Here is a 22,030-nt window from a genome sequence, read left to right on the forward strand (position 1 = left end):
CTCTCACGAGTTATAAATTAATAATAAATAAATAAATAAAACTTGAGTTAGAAACAACGGAAAACTTCAATAAAGTATTTACATATTGGTCTCATAATTGATTTAGTCCTGATATATTTTTTTTATTAAAATAAGTCCAAAAAACCGGTAATCGTATTTAAATTAATTATTTTACCCGGTCAACAGATTATGCTACTTTCAAAAATTACATTTTTGGCCCATAATTTAAAATTTATTACAAATTAGGTTCAAAATTTACATTTTTGGCCCATATTTTAAATTTTATTACAAATCTGGTCTAAAATTTACTTTTTTGGCCCAAAGTTTAGAACTTTGTTATGAATTCATCCTAACTTTAGTTGTTTTTACAACTTTTTTTTTCAAAATTTTGTTTCTAATATGTTTTTTCTTTAAAAAAACATATTTATACAAAACATATTTTCATATAAAAAATCTTATATTTTCTATATAAAAACTTTTTTTAAAAAACATTTTTTTATACAAAATATTTATTTATAAAAATAGGTATTTATTAAGTACATAGATATATATATAAATCCGTTTTTATAAATAAAAAATGTATACAATCATGTGTTTTATAAAAAAAAATGTATACAAACACCTATTTTATTATAAATACATTTGTATACAAACTCATATTTATAAAAAAAATGTAAAAAAAACACATATTTCATAGTAACGTGTATAAATATATGTTTACATACAAATAGGTGTTTTTTTACATTTTTTTATAAATATGTGTTTACATACAAATGTATTTATAATAAAATAGATATTTGTATACATTTTTTTGTAAAATATATGTTTGTATACATTTTTTTATAAAAACAGATTTGTATATATATATATATATATATATATATATATATATATATATATTTATGTCCTTTATAAATAGGTATTACGTATACAAAAAAGTTTTTTTTTTAAGATTTTATATAGAAAATTTAAGATTTTTTATGTGAAAATTTGTTTTTTTTTATATAAAAATGATTTTATAAAGAAAAAACATATTCGAAACAAAATTTTGAGAAAAAAAAAGTTTTAGAAACAACTAAAGTTAGGATGAATTCATAACTAAGTTCTAAAATTTGGGCCAAAAGCATAAAATTTTGGACCAAATTTGTAATAAAATTTAAAATCTAGGTAAAAAGCGTAAATTTTGGACCAAATTTGTAATAAATTTTGAAAGTTGGGCCAAGAATGTAATTTTTGAAAGTTAGATGACCTGTTGACCGAGTAAAAGGGTTAAATTGAATACGATTACTGGTTTTTGGGACTTAATTGAATTATATATATATATATATATATATATATATATATATATATATATATATATATATATATATATATATTGTGACATCCTCATTTTCACGGCCAGAAAAGACCGATTTCGTTTATGCTTTGTAAAAATCAGAGTACTTCTTTTCATAAAAATGTTGCGGAATTTGTTCCCAGAAAAATACGATAAATACGTTATCAAAACATTTTTTAAGAAACGTCTTTTATTCATTTTAAAACGTTTGGGATGCCATTGTCAATACATGAACATAAGCATAAACGGAACTTACATTTATTTACACTAGTGATCTACATCTCTTTAATCTCTTGGTGTAATGTGACTTCATAACAACACCTGTGATATAAATAAATTGAGTAGGTCAGGTTGGGAAACCTGGTGAGTACATAGGGTTTTCAACCCACAATAATATAATTATTATGTTCAATCATCAAACAATTAACCCAATTACCCATCCCCGTTATCTTCTTTATTCCTAAGTACCCTCCCTAAGGATTTATCCTAAGGGTCGTCTCCTACATCATATTTTACCTCTCATCTCCTTACATCGCATCTCCTTTTATGTTTGTTCCTAAGGACTTTCCCTAAGGATCATCACCTACATCGCCTAGAAAGTATTGATTCAGGGATTACTCCCTCAATACGTGCCCACCAAGGGTTAGGGTATCATCGTATGAATGCGTAGTTACAACATCGCCTGAACTCGTAATTCATAGTAAGGGGGTTAGAGTATCATCGCATGAATACGTAGTTACATCATCGCCTGAACTCGTAATTCATAGTAAGGGGGTTAGAGTATCATTGCATGAATACGTAGTTACAACATCGCCTGAACTCGTAATTCATCACCTACAGGTTATAAGTCTGTTGGTGTTTCCACGGGGTTGTCTATAATAGTCTGTGGTCGCCATCTATACTCTGGTAGATGACTACATCTCCAAATTGTCGGACAAGGTTGTAGTATCGTACATCACCGATTCATCATCACATATCTATCCTCACCTAATTATCATCACCTTCCTATCATCACCTATCTCTCATTATTTTATTTCATCACACACAAACTATTTCATCTACCCATGTTTTATCCCAGCATATATGTAGATACAAAATAAATATACAGTTTAAATCATTTAAAACATGTATAAAATCATTCATCCAGCATAGATAACAAGTATTCAGATAATATGCACACATAGCAATTAATTTATGTAAAATACTTCATATCTATGTGTAAGATGAAAGTAACTATGCACTCACCTGATAAGGTGGTGAGTCGGCACTCGGACAACACTTCGTTACTCTTAAAACAATTATTCCTTGACGAAACCTAGTATCATTACCACTAGAGTTTAGTCTTAACGCTTGACGAGACTAATTTAATAGTCTAGCTATTATTACTATTATATAAGCGTTAAATAACGCTCAATATAACTCATAATAATAGCCCAAATACTTATTGTAAGGTCCTAATAACATTACTATATTAAAACATAAGCTATACTAAAGATACGGTAGGCGTAGCTCACTTACAGCGGGTTTTCTCGAAAACCGGGCTTCGCTGGAGCAGCCTTCCCGAGCCGAAAGTCTCTTTTCTCGGAGCCGTCGGGCGCTCCGGGGCTTCCGCCTCGTGCTAGGGAGTTACCCTAGGCTTTGGGGGGTTAGGGAGGCTTAGAGAGAGAGAGAGAGAGAGAGAGAGAGTTTAGAAAGAGAAAGTTGAAGGGTGAGGTGTGAGAAATGAGAGAAACCCGACACTTCTATTTATAGGGTGAAATCCTGACGGACTCGCCGAGTAGGACAACCTACTCGCCGAGTTGGAGCATGTGGCAGCCTTCTGGTGGTGCCACGTGTCCAATTCTGGTGGTGCCATGTCACCCCTATCACGTATCAGCCTTCAAACTTAGAAAAATCATAACTCTCGCATACGAGCTCCGTTTTCGATGTTATTTTTTTCAACGAGTAGGTAAAATCAAGATCTACAACTTTCATTTAGATTCCGTCGGCTAATTCTCGACCGATCTCAAATTTAATAGTAGGAGGCATTTAGACTGTTAAATGACCGCGAAGAATTCGTAACTTCTTCATACGGACTCCGTTTTCGTCTATCTTTTTACCGTTGAGTTCCTATTTATGATATCTTCAACTTTTATTTAGGTCACATAAGCCAAAAACCGCTCGAACTAAAATTCGAGTTTCGGACCGTGCACTTCTAAGCCAAATCTTAGAAAATTCATAACTTCCTCATACGAAGTCAGATTTGGGCGTTCTTTTTTTGTATGCTCTTAGTTTAACGTATACTACAACTTTTGTTTAGATCACTAAGGCTAAAAAGTCCTCTATATTAAATTCACTATTTACGTCTCCCGGTGTCGTGCCGGTTTTGCCGAAAAACTTCGACGGGTCATAACTTCTTCGTTATAACTCGGATTTCGGCGTTCTTTATATGTACAGAAACCTTGAGACATTTTCTACAACTTGGTTAAGACTATTTATTATAAATAATCTTTTTCCGAAAAGTTGTTTTCGACACTTATTGCCTCTAAATTGACTAGCCCGGATCTGCAGGCATTATATATATATATATATATATATATATATATATATATATATATATATATATATATATATATATATATATATATATATATATATATATATAAGAACTAAGTCAATTATAAAGCCAATACGTAAGGACTTTATTGCAGTTTTCCCTAGAAACGATGACAGAAACTCTAAAAACCCAAAATCAATACAAAAACCCCAGCTACAAAGACAAGAAAGATTGTTGTCACTTTTGACCATCAAAAACAGTTTGTTTCAAACGTTTAGGTTAAGGTTCATGTTCGTTTTATGGGTTTGGATCAATGGAGAATTGGAGATCTTACCTAATCGAAACAAAAAACAAAGATTTTTTTAGATAGGTATATGTTTATGGTTGTTTATTTATACTTTGTATAATTGTATAGTATAAAGACCACATTATAACTTCTACTCTTATATATTGATATGTACACATGCAACCCTAATCAAGGGAATATTTCCACATAATCTATCATGATACCGAGCCTACCATTCACGAGAAATACTAAAATACTAGAACCCTTATACTTATTTTTCCTGTCTTCACCACTTGGCTTTGGATGCTGCCAAGTTTCCGATACCTCAAATCAATTGCCCAACGTCTATCCAACATTGTATTCTCCCTTACAAGAAAACTAGAAAACTACCGACGATTGCATTCCACAGTTGCTATTGTCCTCAACTTCCTACCTGCAACCACCTTCATCCAAGTTGTCCCCTATTTCAGTTCAGATCTTCCCACTAGTCTAGACTATTGGTGCATTATATTATCTCTAGCTACGATTAGCATGCTATTTGTTATTTTATATCCTTATTATGCTTATTTTTCTGATTTTTTTCAACATACAATGACCACAATTCCATCATCGAGCACCCCTATGTTATCAACACCTAGTGTTGCCAATGGCGAATCTAGAATGTAAAACATGGTTCAGTATTTAAATGAAACCAATAAAAAATTAAAGATAGGCTATGAAACTCTTTATTTATACATATTTGTTTTTATCAATAGCATTAAGGCAGTTCACTTAAAATATTTAAAGTGTTTCACAATTTATATGTTTATATAATGAATTATAAAAAGTAAAAAAAAAAAACAATAAAAAAATAGGTGGGGTCAAGTGACCCACCTTTGATATATATTGTCAACTAGTATTTTGTACTCTTGAGTGTTTACTTAAAGTTTAGCTATAAATTGTTTGTTGATGGATCTAAATACAAACTATGACGAAGAATTTTTCTTGATATGTGCAAATGTGCTAAACTCCATGGGTATGTCATCGGTAAATCCCAACCACAAGGTGATGATGATGAAAAGTAGAAGGTCATTGGTTCCCAGATAAAATCATGGTTTTGCTTCATGTGTGATGCTAATCTTCTATATATTATCTCTATTGAGTATTGACAATTGTATCTCTAAAGATTTATGATACAAGTTAGATGAGTTCTTCCTAAACAACGAGAGGTCAGGGATGCTACAACTACAAACTACAAGAGAAATTCCGCAACACAAAGAAAGGTTCTTTTTTCGTTATTGAATTATGTCATTATCTCAAAAACATGGATGAGGCACTCATGCTTCCAAAACTGATGAATTCGAATTGGTAATGCAAATACTATGCCAGCTTCCTCCATCTTAATATCTTATCATAGCATTGTCAATGTGATTACCAATACAAAGCTCTTCTTGTCATTTCTTGAAGCTAAAAACATGTTCCTAATTCATGAGTCTCGCAAAAAAACAATCAATTCATTTGTTTACACTCCACCTACCAAAACTTTATACTCAACCATCTCACATCACGAAAAATCGAAAACTAAGTTTAATATGGGTCAAAATAACAAATAAATAATATGGGTAAAAATAATGGGAATGTTACTTCAAAGAGGGGGTAACATTAATGTTTTAGGTAGTTCAAACCATTTTCCAGGAACCCAAGGAGTTTCGAGACAATTTCATGCATACTATGGAGCTCTTCGCCTTCAATTACTCTCTATAACCACTAGATGTTGTTGCATAATTAAATCTCTTGCTTGCTACCTTTGAGTATCTTTAACAGCCTCAAACAATGGCTTTTCTTTAGCTATGCAATAGCAATGTTCGTTGCCCCTCTTTGATCCACCACAACAACAACATTCGGCCATATATGACACTCATTATGCTTCTACATTGAGTCTACATCAACACTTATCACAACATCAATAAATGCTTCTTTGGGTGGTCACACAACTCAATTTGGGCAGCAAAACTACATCGATCTTACATTAGTTTTTCTCCATATTCGTTCAACCTCGTAAACATAATCATTACTACATAGATTCTAGAGCGAGCTTATATGACATTCAATCAAAGTACAAAATTGACACCATCTAACTCTAATATATATATATATATATATATATATATATATGTGTGTGTGTGTGTGTGTCTATATATATATATATATATATATATATATATATATATATATATATATATATATATATATATAATGATTGGTAATAATGCTTTACTTCTAGTTAGCTTTTTTAGACAAACGTTCTTTGTTTTTTCAAACAATTGTCTTTTGTTTAAAAATATCATATTTTCTAAAGAAAAAAAATGGTTAAATTTTTTTATCTCAGTTTGTCGATTTTCCATTGACAATTGGGCTTGTGTTGAATTTGATTTCTTTGGTTTCATTGTGAAAGATCTTAACACATGTACCATGCTTCAACATTGTGACAACAATCATTCTGATCTTTGTCACGTTCTTCTTTCATCACCTCGATCTAACTCTGCATCTTCTCTCATTACAACCTCATTTACACATGGCATCGACGGCTAGTCCATTAGGTCCAGTCTAATTTTCAGTTTCTTCAATCACAAAATTTTATTTCTTGTTCTAGTCGTAGTTCCTCTTTATGTCATGCAAGTCAGATAGGAAAACATTTTCATTTACCATATATCCCGGCATGTACCAAAACTAGTTATGTGTTTAAATTGGTTCACTTTAACCTCTGGAATTCCCGAGTCACAAGTCTTAATGGTTTCAAGTACTATGTACTTTTCTTAAACATTTTTTCTTATTTTTTATGGGTTTTACCATTTTCATGCTTATGTTTTCAATCAATTCAAAATAGATATTCAACTTTTCCAATGTGAATTGGCGTGAATTCAATAATCAACCCCTTCTTGGTTTTTTTAAAGTTAATGGCATCAAAATTCTTTTTTCCTGTCCGTACACTTCTCAACAAAATAGGAAAGTTAAACGCACCACTCAAACTATCAACAACATCCTATGAACATCTCTCATTCAATCCTTTGTTCCTCTTCAATTTTGGGTTGATACCTTACTTTCCGTTATGCACACCTTCAACCTTCTCCCCATCTTAACCCTGAAGTATCAAATCCCATTTGAGATACTATCCCCTCCCCCCCTATACACTTATCTACGTGTGTTTAAATGTCTCTGTTACCCTAAGGCAACATCCACTATTATTTACAAACTTGCATATCACTCATCTGTATGTGTTTATCTTGTTCCCTCCTCTAATCATCATGGATACAAATGTCTTAATCTACTCAAACATAAGGTATTTATTTTATGCCATGTTACATTAAATGAAAGTCACTTTCATTTTGGTTGCTACATCCTCTCAGCCATCACTTCATACTTTTATTACTCTAGTTTTTTATGATGTCACCCCTTAGGGTCACCTTCAATCATATTGTCCTTCCATTTCCTTCTTCATCTTCTCCTCTTACCACTAATCATCACATGGTTTCTAGTTCTCACATTAGTCCCCACAAACCAAAGCAGATATTTAATCCCTCTGCTACTTTTGATGTCATTTATGTTTCATGATCCACTTCACAATCTATGTGTGATCCTTGTTGGGGCGCTACAATGGACTCCAAGATGTTGGTTCTTCTTTCTAACCACGCTTGGGATCTTGTTCCCAAATCTCAATCAGCTAATATAGTCAGTTCTGTTGGCTCTATCATCATAAATTTGACATTAAGAGTCTCCTTGACTAATTCAAAGGATGTCACATTTTCCCAAGGTTTCTCTTAACATTTGGGCCTTTATTTTGATGACACCTTTAGTCTTGTTTTCAAACCAGCCACCATTCATATTGTTATTATCATTTCTAATTCTTGAAACTGGCCCATCCATTAACTGGATGTGAAAAATCCACTCCTTTACTGTGATCTTGTTGAAACTATCTACATGCGTCAACCTCTTGGGTATATTCATCCCCAATTCTTGGATCAAGGGCAGAGCTTTCTTAGGGCTAGAAGGGGTTGTGCCCTCCCCCCTTCTGATTATTTTGTTAGCAGTAGTCCTTACCCTTTAATTTTTATACATATTAGGCCTAAAAATATAAAATTTATGATGTCCCCCCTACTCTCAAATTTTTATACATATTATACTTTCACCCCCCCCCCCCCCCCATAAATATTCAAGCTTCGCCACTGCCCTAGATCATGTGGTTCGTCTACGTAAGGGCATATATGATCTTAAACAGGCTCCACACACATGGTACCAATGCTTTGTTGTCTACATCGCCTTTGTAGGGTTTTTTAGAAGGAAATGTGATAGTTCTTTGTTCACTTATCAACGTGGGTATGATACAATCTACCTTATCATATACGTATATGACATTATTCTCACTTCTTCACATTTATGTATCACCAATTTCATCTTTCGATTATCCTATGAAACCCATATATGACCTAGGTCCCTTATCTTTATTCCTAGGTATTATTTCCTATCGCAGTGCAACAAGTCTCTTTCTATCTCAAATTACATTTTCTGAGGAGATACTTGCACGTGCTAACATGTCAACATGCCCCTTGCAGCACTCCAGCTAACATAAAACCCAAGCTCTTCGTTGCTAGTAAGTTGATTCCTAATCATATGTTATACCAAAGCCTTACGGGAGAACTTCAATATCTGACCTTTACTCATTTTAATATTGCTTATATTGTACAACAAGTATGTCTCTTTACGCATGCCCACGTGTACAATATTTTTTGCTCTCAAATGTATTTTGAGGTATCGTAAGGGTACCTTAATGTATGGCATTCATATTAATTTATCGGTTGTGGAACGCTTGGTTTCTTACTCTATTGTCCAATTTTCCGTTAACACTTCGATCTACCTCTGGATTATGAATCTATCTTGGAGATAATCTTGTCCCCTGGTCTTCCAAATGCCAACATGGTGTGTCTCGCTCTAGCGTCGAAGTCGAGGACCAGGCGGTGGCCAATGTAGTTGTTGAAGCTGTATGGCTATAGAATATTCTCCTTGAGGTATCTCACCCTCTATCATGTGCTATTGTCATCTTTTGTGATGATGTTAGTGTCATGTACTTAGCCTCAAACCTAGTTTAGCACCGAAGAAACCTAGTTTAGCACCGAAGAACTAAGGATTTGGAAATAGATTTATATTTTGTTAGGGAACGTGTTGGTCATGTGTGTGTTCTTTATGTTGCATATATCTATCAGTATGCAGATATATTTACAAATGATCTTTCTACACAACTATTTTTGGACTTCATAGATAGTTTGAACATACGAGAACCTCATGCGATCCATAGGAGTGTGTTAGATAGATATATGTTTAGGCATATATAAATGCATGGTTGTTTATTTATACTTTTTATAGTATAGGGACCTTATTGTAACTTGTACTCGTATATGTTGATATATACATGGAGCTCTAATCAAGGGGATATTTCCATATAATCTAGCAGATTTCAACATCAAATTAATGAAGATCTTACTGGGTTTGCAGGTAAAGACACTACCAATTAGAAAGATTGGGTTTGCAGATAAAGACACTACCAGTTAGAGAGATTGTTTGATGATATTCCGGGATGATTTCATTCCACCGTTATAGGGAATGTTTCTGTAATTTCGTGCGTTTGGCTCTCGGTGCACCATCATTCCTAGATGCTTACGTTCCCTCGTTTGAAGTCTTATTTTACGTGAAACTTTACCTTCGGGATTGTTTCTTGTCACATTGATTTGGTTATCAAGTTCATGACACGATTGATGGCTACCGGTTTGTATAACTTTCGGTAAACTAACATAAAATGGTTCACACCGATATGCTTTTTGTGTTTTAAGCAAACAATTGTTTTGTTTTCTATTCTGAAAAATATTAATATTCAAAAAAATCCGAGAGAAAGCATTTTGCCAAAAAAATAAAATGATAGTCTATGCAAAGTGCATCAAGAATGGCCCAATGAACATGCATATGTTTCATCTTCATGCGAACTGACTTCAAATAATAAAATTTTCACATGCACAGCTAATACACAAATTAATAATAAAATTAATTATAGGGATATTTAGATATTACATTTTAGAATGCATGGAAATAATCTATATTTTTTGGTTTTACATAAAGTCAAAAATAACCACCATATCTGAGATAAAGTTTTCAGACTTATTTCGAACCATTTTACGTTATATTAAAAATAAATCCAAGACTTACTTTGAACAACTTTATGTCATTTTTTTTTCTGGAAAAGATGAAAGCCTCAAACGAATTATTCAAACTACTTGTCATATTAAAAATATGTTTTCTGATAAACAAAAATACATATCAGATTTCGAAAAAGAAAATATATTTCAATAATTTCAAAACATATCCGAAATCAGATAATTAAATCTGAAATTTCAAAAAAGAAATGTTTCGCTTTTACTAAAATCTAACAAAACTTTAAAGAAACATAGCAAATTGAAAATATATATGATTCAACGACCTAAAATATGACATTGGATTGAAAAATCAGTTAGGTGGTTATTTTTTGTAAATGCTCAAAATTTGAGTCATTGTTCTACGTCTCCTTGATATGGTCGTTTTTTTTCTCAAAACCTAAATTCAATAAACAGTGGATTTACAATTCTGATCTCAAGGTGGGATCCAGTTTCATTTTATTTCTTTTTTAAGGCCTAGGAAAAGTGTAAAAATAACAAAAAGGGATACATTTACTTGTTGCATACTCAAAAAATGAGATTAATTTGAACTGAAACAGCAAGCAATAAGCCATATCTAAAAACAAGCCCAATTTACATGCACCCGATCTTACAATCCTAATGTCCTACACCTATCTAAAACATCAACAAAAAAAAAAAAACAACTTGTAAACAATTAAAGTTAAAGAATTTCCTTGATGGGTGTGTGTGAGTGTGAGTGTGAGTGTGAGTGTGAATGTGTGTTTTCATTAATGATTAGACGGATTCGTCCCCATGAACATGAATATCTCCTCCATTTTCTTTTCCAAGTTTTGATTTTGGTAAAGAAAAAGATGATGTGGATGATGATGCTGATGATTGTTGTCTGGGAGATGTTTTTCCTGACTGTTGTTGGGCTGACCTCTTCAAGTTAAGATGCGTGTAGAAAGACATGCCTACAAGAGCTGTGAGTGCACCACATATGCTGGTTGACCCTGGGTTTGACCCAAACATAATGAAACCTCCTAAAAGAATCACACATGTTTTGAATTGTCCAAGAACAACATGAGTTGTTGCTGACGTTTCCCTGTAATTAATTATAAGGGTCTGTTTAGATGGATGGAATTGGAATTGGAATTGGGATTGGAATGGAATGGAACATTCCATTCCGATAACTTACCCGAGAGCCAAAGCACCAGACCACTGAAGCAAGAAGCCGAGAACAGCAGAAGCCCCAATAATGGAAGAATTGTAGAAGCTCCAGTCAAATGAAAGAACGCCAGGTGGATCAAGTGATGGCATCATCATGACTAGAAAAAAGAGAGTGATGGGTGTTGTCTTCCACATAAGCCTACACAGATTCATTCGTGTTAATTAAATCTATAAATAAAAAATATATATTTTTTTGTAATAAAGTAAAGGAACATAACATAACATACGCTAATGCATTCCAGCTTTCCTGTTGTTGAAGATTTGACCACAATATTTTATTAGTTGCACTTGGGATTATCCATGCAACTGCTATACAAGCACCAAAAAAATGGAACTGCAAATCGGTCACAGTGGCAACAGCAACACCAATCGACACTACAGTAAGTGCAACCACCTGAAATATTAAAGTTTTTATTTTATTTTTATCAAGTACAGATAACTTAATTTGAAAGGACAATATTTTATTAGTTGTTAGTTAGTTACCTTTTGGAAAGATATTCTTTTGTTGTAGAGCATGAATTCTGCTAAAACGATTGCTGGGGTTACTGCAATCTTAGCCATTTGATAGAATCCAACACTAATAATGAAAACATTAATTGTTAGTGTCTTAATACATTAAGCAAAGTCTTTTTGGCTTAACCCATTAAGTCAAAAAGAAACAGCCATTATATCAAAAGATGCAAAGAGTTGAAGAACAATTTGAGTGAATTACCTATTGAACTTCAAACTAACATTAGCAAGACCCGTAGAGAGTGACATGACTATACCAAGACCAAGCAATGAAGAAAATTTGGTTGACTTTGAGGAAGGAGGTGGAGGGAGGAGAGATAAAGCCTTCAAGATGCCCATTATTAACCAACTACAAATGTAGTGAATAAAAGTCAGAAAGATTGGATAATTGAATCCAACTTTCACAAGTACCTGAAAACAAGAAGGGTATATGAGTAAATAATATTATAGCATATAACAAGAGAGACAAATGAAACCTTAACTTACCAATTTATTCATCAAGATAATACTAACGGATGCAACAAAATTGAATGTAAGAGCAAGAGTGGGTCCCAACAACGATTGGTGTTGACGTCTAAACTTGCTAAATAAAGAAGCCCGTAGTTCCTCCATTGCTCTTCCTGTGTAAAAAAGGAAAGATCTTCAAGAAAATGCATAATAGGATTTTTCTTTAGCTATTGTTTGGGATTTAATACTAGTTTATTGTTTATTCTAACAACATGTTTGACTAAGAGTTGACTTCCATGATTGAAAACAAGTAGAAGAGAACCAGAAAAAAATGTTTGAATTGAGCATGGAGTTCAATTCTTGTACGATTTAAGGTGAAATGCATTAAGAATTTCAAGATTATGTAGGTCACCAACTCTTAAACTTTTAATAAGTTTTTTATTGTTTACATATGTATGTGTGTGTGTGTGTGCTACTTAGCAATAATAAATTGATAATTGCTACATTATGCAAATAAGAATATAATTTAAACTTTTGATAGTCAAGGGTACTAGTTTCCAAATTGTTTTTTTACATTCATAATGCCAAAATTATTTACATTGATAGTACTTAATGCTTTTGTAGTATTAGAATTTTTGGAAAAGGAAACAGATTTGTACAGAAGATTTTTGTTCCCTATAGCATTTTCATGTTGTCACATTGATTTTTACATTTTACTTTTTTGGGTAAATTTTCAACCTAAAGTTTGTTTGCCCATTGTCATGATTAAATGTCATCAATATCGGTCAAAAAGATTCCCTTGTTTTTTTTCGTCATTGAAGGGTAATTTAGACAATAGACATGTTATTTAAGCAAAACCTTTTTACAGTTTCCATAGGACAAAGTATAACTTATTCACCAAAGAAGCAGTATTTTTCATGCTCATGTAGCTTTCAGAAATTTAAAGCTAAAATCAACAACCTTTAAAGGGAACAACAAAGCATTATCTATCCTAGTTTTATAACATATTGACTATTTTACCCAATTTTTAAACTAGGGTTATTTCATAACATCAAACTTATCTTGAATAACATGAACTAATTACTACCTACAACCCTGATAGAAATCGATTTCATTTGCTTCTTACTTGGAGTGGATTGTTTTCTCTATCATAAAAGAAAGAAACACTAGCTGTGTTGCCCTTGAATTTCAAAGAATTGATGCACAATCAAGATAGAGCAAAAAGAATCGATTTCATCAGCTAAGAATCAAGCTTATTGCTACTAAATAAGGTATCTACACAGAAATTTAAATTTCATTTGCTTCAATTCTTTGAAACACAAATCATATCCTCGAAAGAATCAAGAAATGAACAGACTTATTCTTTAGACTCTTGAGTGATACATAAGAGTCTATTTCTGTATATAACATCATACCCATAGATGGAAAGAGAGGCTAGCTTACTCAACCTTCATACACCCTTCAGATTACTATTAATTAGTCAACAACCACTAAATGGAATTACAAATAAGTCCAGCCGATCAAGAATTTCACCTAAAACTTTACATGACTTTTTCAATAACGGAATGTCAAATAAGTGCAGCGAATCAAGAACGTGACCTAAACCTTCACATTGCTCCATCAATTATTCAACGCCTACTTAAAGGAATGTCGTAAAAGTGAAGCAGATCGAGAATTCGACCAAAAAACTTGCATTACTCCACTAATTGTTCAATACCCACATAAAGGAGTTTCAAATAATTCAAGCAGATCGAGAAATTGACCTAAAACTTTATGTTACTCCACTAGTTGTTCAAAACCCATATAAGGAAGGTCTATATAAGTGGAGCAGATGAACGACTACACTCAACCTCTTATATAGCCCACTAACAAGAATTTAATTTAATTTAATTCAACCATCTTTCCGTTCTTAATCGCCATTTCTCACTAGTGTCGCGTATCAGCTAAGCATTATACAAACTGAACAAACAAAATCTTAAGGGGAGGGAGGATTACCTCTTTCACCAGCATCGCTGTCTTTGCGCTTGAGGATTTTTCTGACATCTTTTCTAGTGAGGAAATTAAGCATCGCTTTACCACCCAGCATTGCTCCCCTGCTGGCTGCTCTGAGCTACAAAAACCCTAAATTTGTCTATATTGGTACGAATGATTGAAACAAACTCTGATTCATGTCAAAAGTGCTGCATTGTTCAATTTATGACAACTCGGACCACGCAAAAACAAAATCCAAACCAAGTGGCGATTTAGATTAAAGAAATTATAAAAACTGAAAACGAAATATAGAAGCAGAGAAGTGTGGTGGGGAAAGAGAGAGGCGGAGATACGGAGGAAATCACGCGCTCCCACCGACAGAAACGCGATTGAATTTGGGAATTTGACGACTTTGAGGACGATATGACTCTATCGCTCTCCCATTACTAGTGTGCTTTAGCGCATCAACCCATCAACCTACAAAAATTGTTTTTAAAGCATATTTACATACTTTTAGTATTCTTTATTTATAGATTATAGATTGTTGTTAGTTTTTTTTTTTTTTTTTTTTTTTTTTAACGGCAGATTATTGTGTTAATATCAGTAACAACGATTTTTGTTAAGAATGCTGTAAGTGATATTAACAAAATTAAATCTAAACAACAAGCTAATTTTAAAAAAAAATAAACAAGGTTTTATTGTTTTTAAAAACAATCATTTTGTCTGTAAAACGACATTATCGATATTATAGTTGTTCTAGAGTTGGTGAGAGGATGATTATAGTTGACATAAAGGTATTTCAAAATCTATTACAGGGTTAAAGCATATATTTCGTATTGAATATCGTACGTTTGCAATTATATGGTATTTCATAGCGGAAAAAACAATACTTAAATATAACTTCTTGGACATTTATTTAGATGTTTATGTTTTTAACATTTGTTTAGGGGTTTAAAAAATGGTAAATTGTATCATCTAAACGGCTCACGTCAATCCATCTTAAAGCCTATGTGACAGGTTAACCGCGGAAAACTAATAATATTTTGAGTGTGCCAGCGTTTGAACATTGGTCCCTCTATGTTGAATTTCAGTCATCAACCATTATGCTCCCATCGTGGGGGCTGTATAGAGGTTTATGTGTTTAGAGGTTTATGTTTTTTAACATTTATTTAGCGGTTTATTTAAAATTAATGAGTTTATGTAATCGGTGTTTTAGTACTTGTTTATAGTGGATGACTACATGAGTGAATAAACGACTCTGCATTATGTCTCCAGATTACACATGTTATGGTGTGGATTTAACAAATGATATCAACTTTGCTAGGATGATTAAGTTGGTATATTTAAAATCCAAGTTATACAATAATCAAATATGTTTGTCATTTTAATGTCCTAAATTAGACATAGTTATGCAAATTATGGACAATAGCAATGTCAACTATTTTTTTTTAATATTGTAAATAGTATGTCTCCTAGTATAGTATGGTTGTTTGTTGTTAATAATGTACATGTAAATGGGTGTTAGTCGATTTATTGAGTAAAGAGTTCAGATGGAAATGAGTCGTGTGGTGTTGGAAGTAACCAACTCTAGAAATGAGTCATTAGGAATTTTACAAGATTTTGTTCAATATCAACTCCCAATAGCGCTTTAACATATATATCTTTAGGAGTTAGTATGACTTCTTTGATATCATATTCTCTTGTTTCCAAGACATCTTATGATTTTTTTTCTTTAATTGATATTCTTGTTTGGGCACAGCAGAATTCTTCATGGATGTTGTGTAACAGTCTTTTTCCTCTTGCTGGTCGTTTTTTATTTTGATTATTCCCCAAGGGGTTGACATCTTGACACATCGATGGTATGTCGAATGGATGGAATTCATATCATGTATCCAATGTTTACCTAAAATAATGTTATAGCAAGATAACAAATCAACTACATAAAAGCATTGTATTAAATTTGTTCCCTCAATGTAGATTGGTAGTTTATTTTCTTTGATGGTGTTCTTGGTTTCGCCGTTGAATCCCACTGGTGTTGAAGATTTTCCTACCATCTCGGACTTTGGGATGTCCATCTTGTTCAAAGTGTCAAACAAAATGACATTAACTGAACTTCCACCATCTATCAGGATTTTTCTCACAAAGTGATTGCAATATATAGGGTTATTATCAGCGGGTCATGATGAGCATCAATAACATCTTCATCAAATGATATTTCATTCTAATCTATTACGAAAGCATTCTTATTTGGTCCATTGTCCTTTTCCATCTTAGATGCTCTAGCATGTATTTTAGCTATGGAATAAGATGTACCACATATGTCAAATCCTCTAGATATAAAGTTTATTACCTTAGCATTTGGGGGTAGATATGTCATTCTTTACGAGGTCTTGTTAAGATTTTGCTCCATGTTCTTGGACTTGTCTTTCTTTCTTTTTCTAAAATCTCTTTCAAGTGTCCTTTGCTTAATTAGTAACTAATTTCTTTCCTTAAAGCAATGTAATCTTCAGTAGTATGGCCAAAATCCTCATGATATGCACATCATTTGGATATGTCTTTTCAAAAGGATATTTTTTCAATTTTATCGGGTCATCTTGTAACGTCCCAAATTTCATACCAACATTTTCTTTTTTAATGTGGAGGAAAACATACAATTAAATCATAAAAAGGTAACATCCAGTTATTTTATAACCTAAATCAGAGTAATAAATTCATAAGTGCGGAAAATCTTAAAATTATAAAAGCAAATGTGATGCAATCATGTCGTGCTCTTCCCGTATTGCCAAAAATACCTACAACATTTAAACTTAAAATTAGTAAGAAAAAGCTTAGTGAGTTTCCCAAGATACCACATACAACACATATCAATGGACCCCGCCGTAGGGGTATATTTCAACCTATGTGAATGGTATGGTCCATCCATAGTCTTATAATCATTTTTGTTGCTACAGCCTCGCTGCAGTCTTTCCTAATATCCCCCCCCCTCATAGTCTTTCATACATTTTCTATGGCCCCCATAGTATTCCGTATAGTTGTAATGGTCCCGACATAGTCTTTCATATAGTTTTTATCGTCCCCCATATTCTTTTGTACAATGTATTTCTTGCAAAACTCACAAAGACAATCTAACATACCATGACACCTAGTATCCTACATAGTATAGTGAGAAGACTCACCTGAGTTAAACAGCAAAAGCTCAGCAGCAACCTTAGCAGCAGAACAACTAATCCGAGCTACCTAATGCCAAACCGAGAGTAGTCCCCAGTTAAATACTCAATTCTACAAAAGCTTGAACAAAAGTCAAATTCGTCAAAATTCAATGGTCAAATTCAACGGTTGACCCACCGCTTTGTGGTCAACCCCATGACCATGTTGTGGCAATAAGCAACATAATAGACGCGACTAAAACTTGTCACCGTGTAACGCCCGTAGATCCGGGCTAGTCAATTTAGAGGCAATAAGTGTCGAAAACAACTTTTCGGCAAAAGATTATTTATAATAAATAGTCTTAAAACCAAGTTGTAGAATATGTCTCAAGGTTTCCGTACATATAAAGAACGACGAATTATGGCCCGTCAAAGTTTTACGGCAAAACTGGCACGACACCGGGAAGCGTAAAAAGTAAATTTATGATGGAGCGAATTTTAGCCTTAGCAATCTAAACAAAAGTTGTAGTATATGTTAAACCGAGAACATACACAAAAAGAACGCCCAAATCTGACTTCGTATGAGAAAGTTGTGATTTTTCTAAGATTCGGCTTAGCAGTGCACGACCCGAAACTCGAATTTTAGTTCGAGCGGTTTTTGGCTTACGTGACCTAAATGAGAGTTGAAAATCTCATTAATAGGAGCTCAACGGTAAAAAGATAGATGAAAACGGAGTTTGTATGAAGGAGTTACGAATTCTTCGCGGTCATTTAACAGTCTAAACGCCTCCTACTGTTAAATTTGAGATCGGTCGAGAATTAGCCGACGGAGTCTAAATGAAAGTTGTATCTCTTGGTTTTACCTACGCGTTGAAATTCTAAAGAAGAATTTATGGAAAGAATGGTTTGATGTGTGTGATAATTTGTGGAGTTTTAGCTTAACCATCGGCATAGATTTGTCAAGCTCTCATCATCGTATAGTAAATTACGTTGAATCATAAAGATTTAAAGAAGAATATAAGGGCAAGAATGGGTTGGTGCGTGTGATAGCCTACGGTACATATACTAACCATCAGGACAGAGTTTCAAACTTTTATCAGTGTGTGGTATATCACGGTGAATCGTTAAGTTTTATTTAGAAGAATTTGAAGGAATGAATGGATTGTCTCAGTCACGCTGAGGTGTAATCGAAATGAATCATAGACGGTGTTAACTCATCAAAAAAAAGTGGTTTAAACTTCTGTATCATAAATTTAAGTTGTGATCTAGAACTATTGTCACACCCCAAAACCTGAACGGCGGAAACGTTCGGGGGTGGAGGACGTCCTGTACAGTATCACAACAATGCATAATAGTAAACAAGAAACATCATCATCCATTTCATTAATAATATAATTTAATACAAGTGTGTTCTGTATAGTTTATAAGACACCAAAAATATGAATTAAAATAAGAGATGAGTCTTGAACGTGCTCCATCTTCTCAAAACCTGGCATCGGTACCTGTCTACTGATGACCTGAGAATACAAGTTAGTTTGAAAGCGTAGATCAGCATTAAAGCTGGTGAGTTCATAAGTATTTTAGTGTCGTTGCTTGTATGAAAGTGTTTGTAATTTTTTGATGTAAATTTTAGTAAGTGTTTGTAGCAAATGTTTGTATCTCCTAGAAAATCCTATATTTTCTACTAAATAGCAGCCTTCTACCAAGGCCCAAATGTTCTGTGTGTTGTGTTGTTTGTAAAAGTGTGTATCTTTCCCAAGTATGACTATCATTACCAAAATATAGTTTACATTACCGTTTAAGTGAGAAGATCACAATGTGAATGCAATGGGAAAATAACAGTGTATAGTAGTATTGTATGTAAGTAACTACCAATGTACTAACTACCTTAAACCAGTTTGTTAATTAAGGTAAAATGTGATATGATTGTAACCATACTTGATCGACTAGTATAACACGACACTCTAAGGCATCGAAATGGTATGACATTAGTCACCCGTAGACCTGCAGGTCCCACTGTAACTAGCAGCAAGGTGGAGGATAGTCAATCTCGTATAGATCTATACACCAATTCACGCTCTCCCTCCAGGAGACTCTGGTTGCAAAACGTGACACAACATTAGATTGCCATGCCATGAAGTAGTGGCTCACATTAATGTTATAGTGTTCTAGTGTTTGTATAGTATGTTCTAGTATTTGTATGTTCTCTCTGTACTAGTGTAGTGTATGTTCTCTTTGTTTCTCATCATAGTATGTTCTCTTGTATAGTGTAGTGTATTGTATGTTCTCTTAGTTTCTCATCATAGTATGTTCATATTGACTCATGAATGAACCGACTCTTGTATGTTTCATTGTACTAGAAATAGTGAGTAGTGACTTCCTAAACTATACTTATTATAGTTTACTAGTAATGTTGTTTGTATGAATGAACATGTTTGCACACCTTTGCTACCCAAAGGTATTGAACTGAATGCAGAACTTTAATATCTATATAAATACACATAATATATAACTAAGATTCAAACGACCTTCGAACAAACAACTGATACCCTAAGTCCACAACCAAACAAGGAACAGGAAATAAGGCGAGTTATCAGTCCTAAGTCTTTTCAATCCTACTTATATAACTATATCTATATAGACATGATTTGATAAAAATAAGTTTAAAAGAGTTTAAATAAAGTATTTAATGTATAAACGAGTTTATAAAACGATTTGAAGCAGTTTTTTTGATATCACAGTTTTGAAATATAAGAAATCTATCTGTTTGATAGTTATTAATCACATGTGATTGATATAATAACTATGATGTTTCTACTTGTATTCCCCCCATAAAAGCATTTAAAATCATTTAAAAGATAAGTTAGGGGGGTATGAACTCACCTGTAGTGAGTAGTTCGGATGAAAGAGTGGTATAGGATGCTAAGTGTCAAGTGAAGACTTGAGCAAACACACGGATCCTATTTAGCATATAATGACACATATATGTATATAATTAGTGTTTATACCACTAATCAGGTAAGGGAAACACCTTAGGGACTAGGATACACTTGAATGGAAAGGTATAAATCACAAATGATTGTGTATAAGGGGAGTTCACAGCCACACTTGGTGTTTGCAGCCAAGTGTTCACGACCCTAGGGGTTTACGGCCTAGGTGCTCACAACCACATGAGTTTAAGACCGTAAACTCATCATGCTTTGTTCCAAATGATGTTTTAAGGTCTTACAATCAACAATGAAGTGTTCTAGACTCAAGTCCAATGCCTTAGGAAGGGTTTATGGCTCAAATGCACCTCTAACTAGGGTTTACGGCCAAGGGAGATGTTCTTGGCCGTAAATACCTATTGTTCTTGGGGAAAAGGACGTTTTCAAGGTGCTTAACATGTGTTCTTACTAGATAACAAGTATAGGGAAGAGATACTTACAATATGGAAGCAAATAGAATTGATTTCGGCCCAAAACACTAGTGTATGTTCTTGGTGTTCTTGGTGATCTTGAAGATCAAACCCAAAAGATGAAGTTAATGGATGAAATTAAAGGGTTAGGCTAGTTAAGAAGATGTATCAACTAATCAAGGGATGAAACACTTACATTTTAGATGATAAAAACGAAGATCCTTATGATACTTGAGAGAGAAATCGGGTTCCTTGACTTGAAATGGAGAATAATGAAGATTAAGGAAGGAATATCATGTTTATGGAATGAGTTTACGGCCACCATGAGTTTACAGCCGTAAACTCACATGGTGTGGCCGTAAACTCCATATGATGAAGTTTAAGGATTGATTGGTGGTTTAGAACTTCAACTGACACTTCCTATCACTCATTCCTTGGAGGTACTAGGCTTAGAACACTCAAACAGACTCTAAACAGTGCTAACAAATAGCAGAAACAAGTCTGACTTTGAGTTGAGTGGTTGTACAAGATAGAAATTTCGGGATGTCACAACTATACAGTTCATCATCAATTCATTTAATATGGTATGGGATAAAATAATAAATAAAATAGGAATACAACAAAAGAGATAGTCAAACAAAGAAAAAAAATATACAACCTTTTTCAGAGACTCTATTTATAGCTTTTTTTAGAAAATATTTTGCGTAGAATCATAAAAGATAGATCTTTTGAATTAATCACTCATTAATTAATTTCCTTTCTTCAAGATATCTACCCTTAGAGTCCGACTATAAAAACACAAGTAAAGATAAACACACCAAAACACAATACATTTCACTATAAATCAAAAGTGATGAAGTCGTTTTTCATTGAAACGTTGCATATGGATTCCAAGCTTCATATTTATCAAGAGCAAAATAAAAGTAAAAATCAGTCCTTATAACCAACAAGTTAACTGAATCGAACCCATAAAACCATCGTGTCCTCAAGATCAA

At 33.3% G+C, this 22,030-nt stretch overlaps 1 protein-coding gene across 1 annotated transcript; it reads right to left on the reverse strand.

Moving 5' to 3' along the window:
• Window positions 1-10,898: 10,898 nt before the first annotated feature.
• On the reverse strand, window positions 10,899-14,964 carry LOC145068635 (nucleotide-sugar uncharacterized transporter 1-like). The gene is made up of 7 exons (XM_079015629.1): window positions 14,517-14,964; window positions 12,561-12,694; window positions 12,277-12,485; window positions 12,048-12,141; window positions 11,792-11,958; window positions 11,533-11,703; window positions 10,899-11,439 (listed from the first exon to the last, which is right to left on the reverse strand). The coding sequence occupies exons 1-7, from the start codon at window positions 14,605-14,607 to the stop codon at window positions 11,130-11,132; spliced, it is 1,176 nt and encodes a 391-aa protein (XP_078871755.1). The 5' UTR covers window positions 14,608-14,964; the 3' UTR covers window positions 10,899-11,129.
• Window positions 14,965-22,030: the final 7,066 nt, after the last annotated feature.

The sequence above is a fragment of the Lactuca serriola genome, chromosome 8 (assembly GCF_051521515.1).
Source record: "Lactuca serriola cultivar US96UC23 chromosome 8, Lser_US96UC23_V15, whole genome shotgun sequence".
In the NCBI taxonomy this organism is placed as follows: Eukaryota; Viridiplantae; Streptophyta; class Magnoliopsida; order Asterales; family Asteraceae; genus Lactuca; species Lactuca serriola.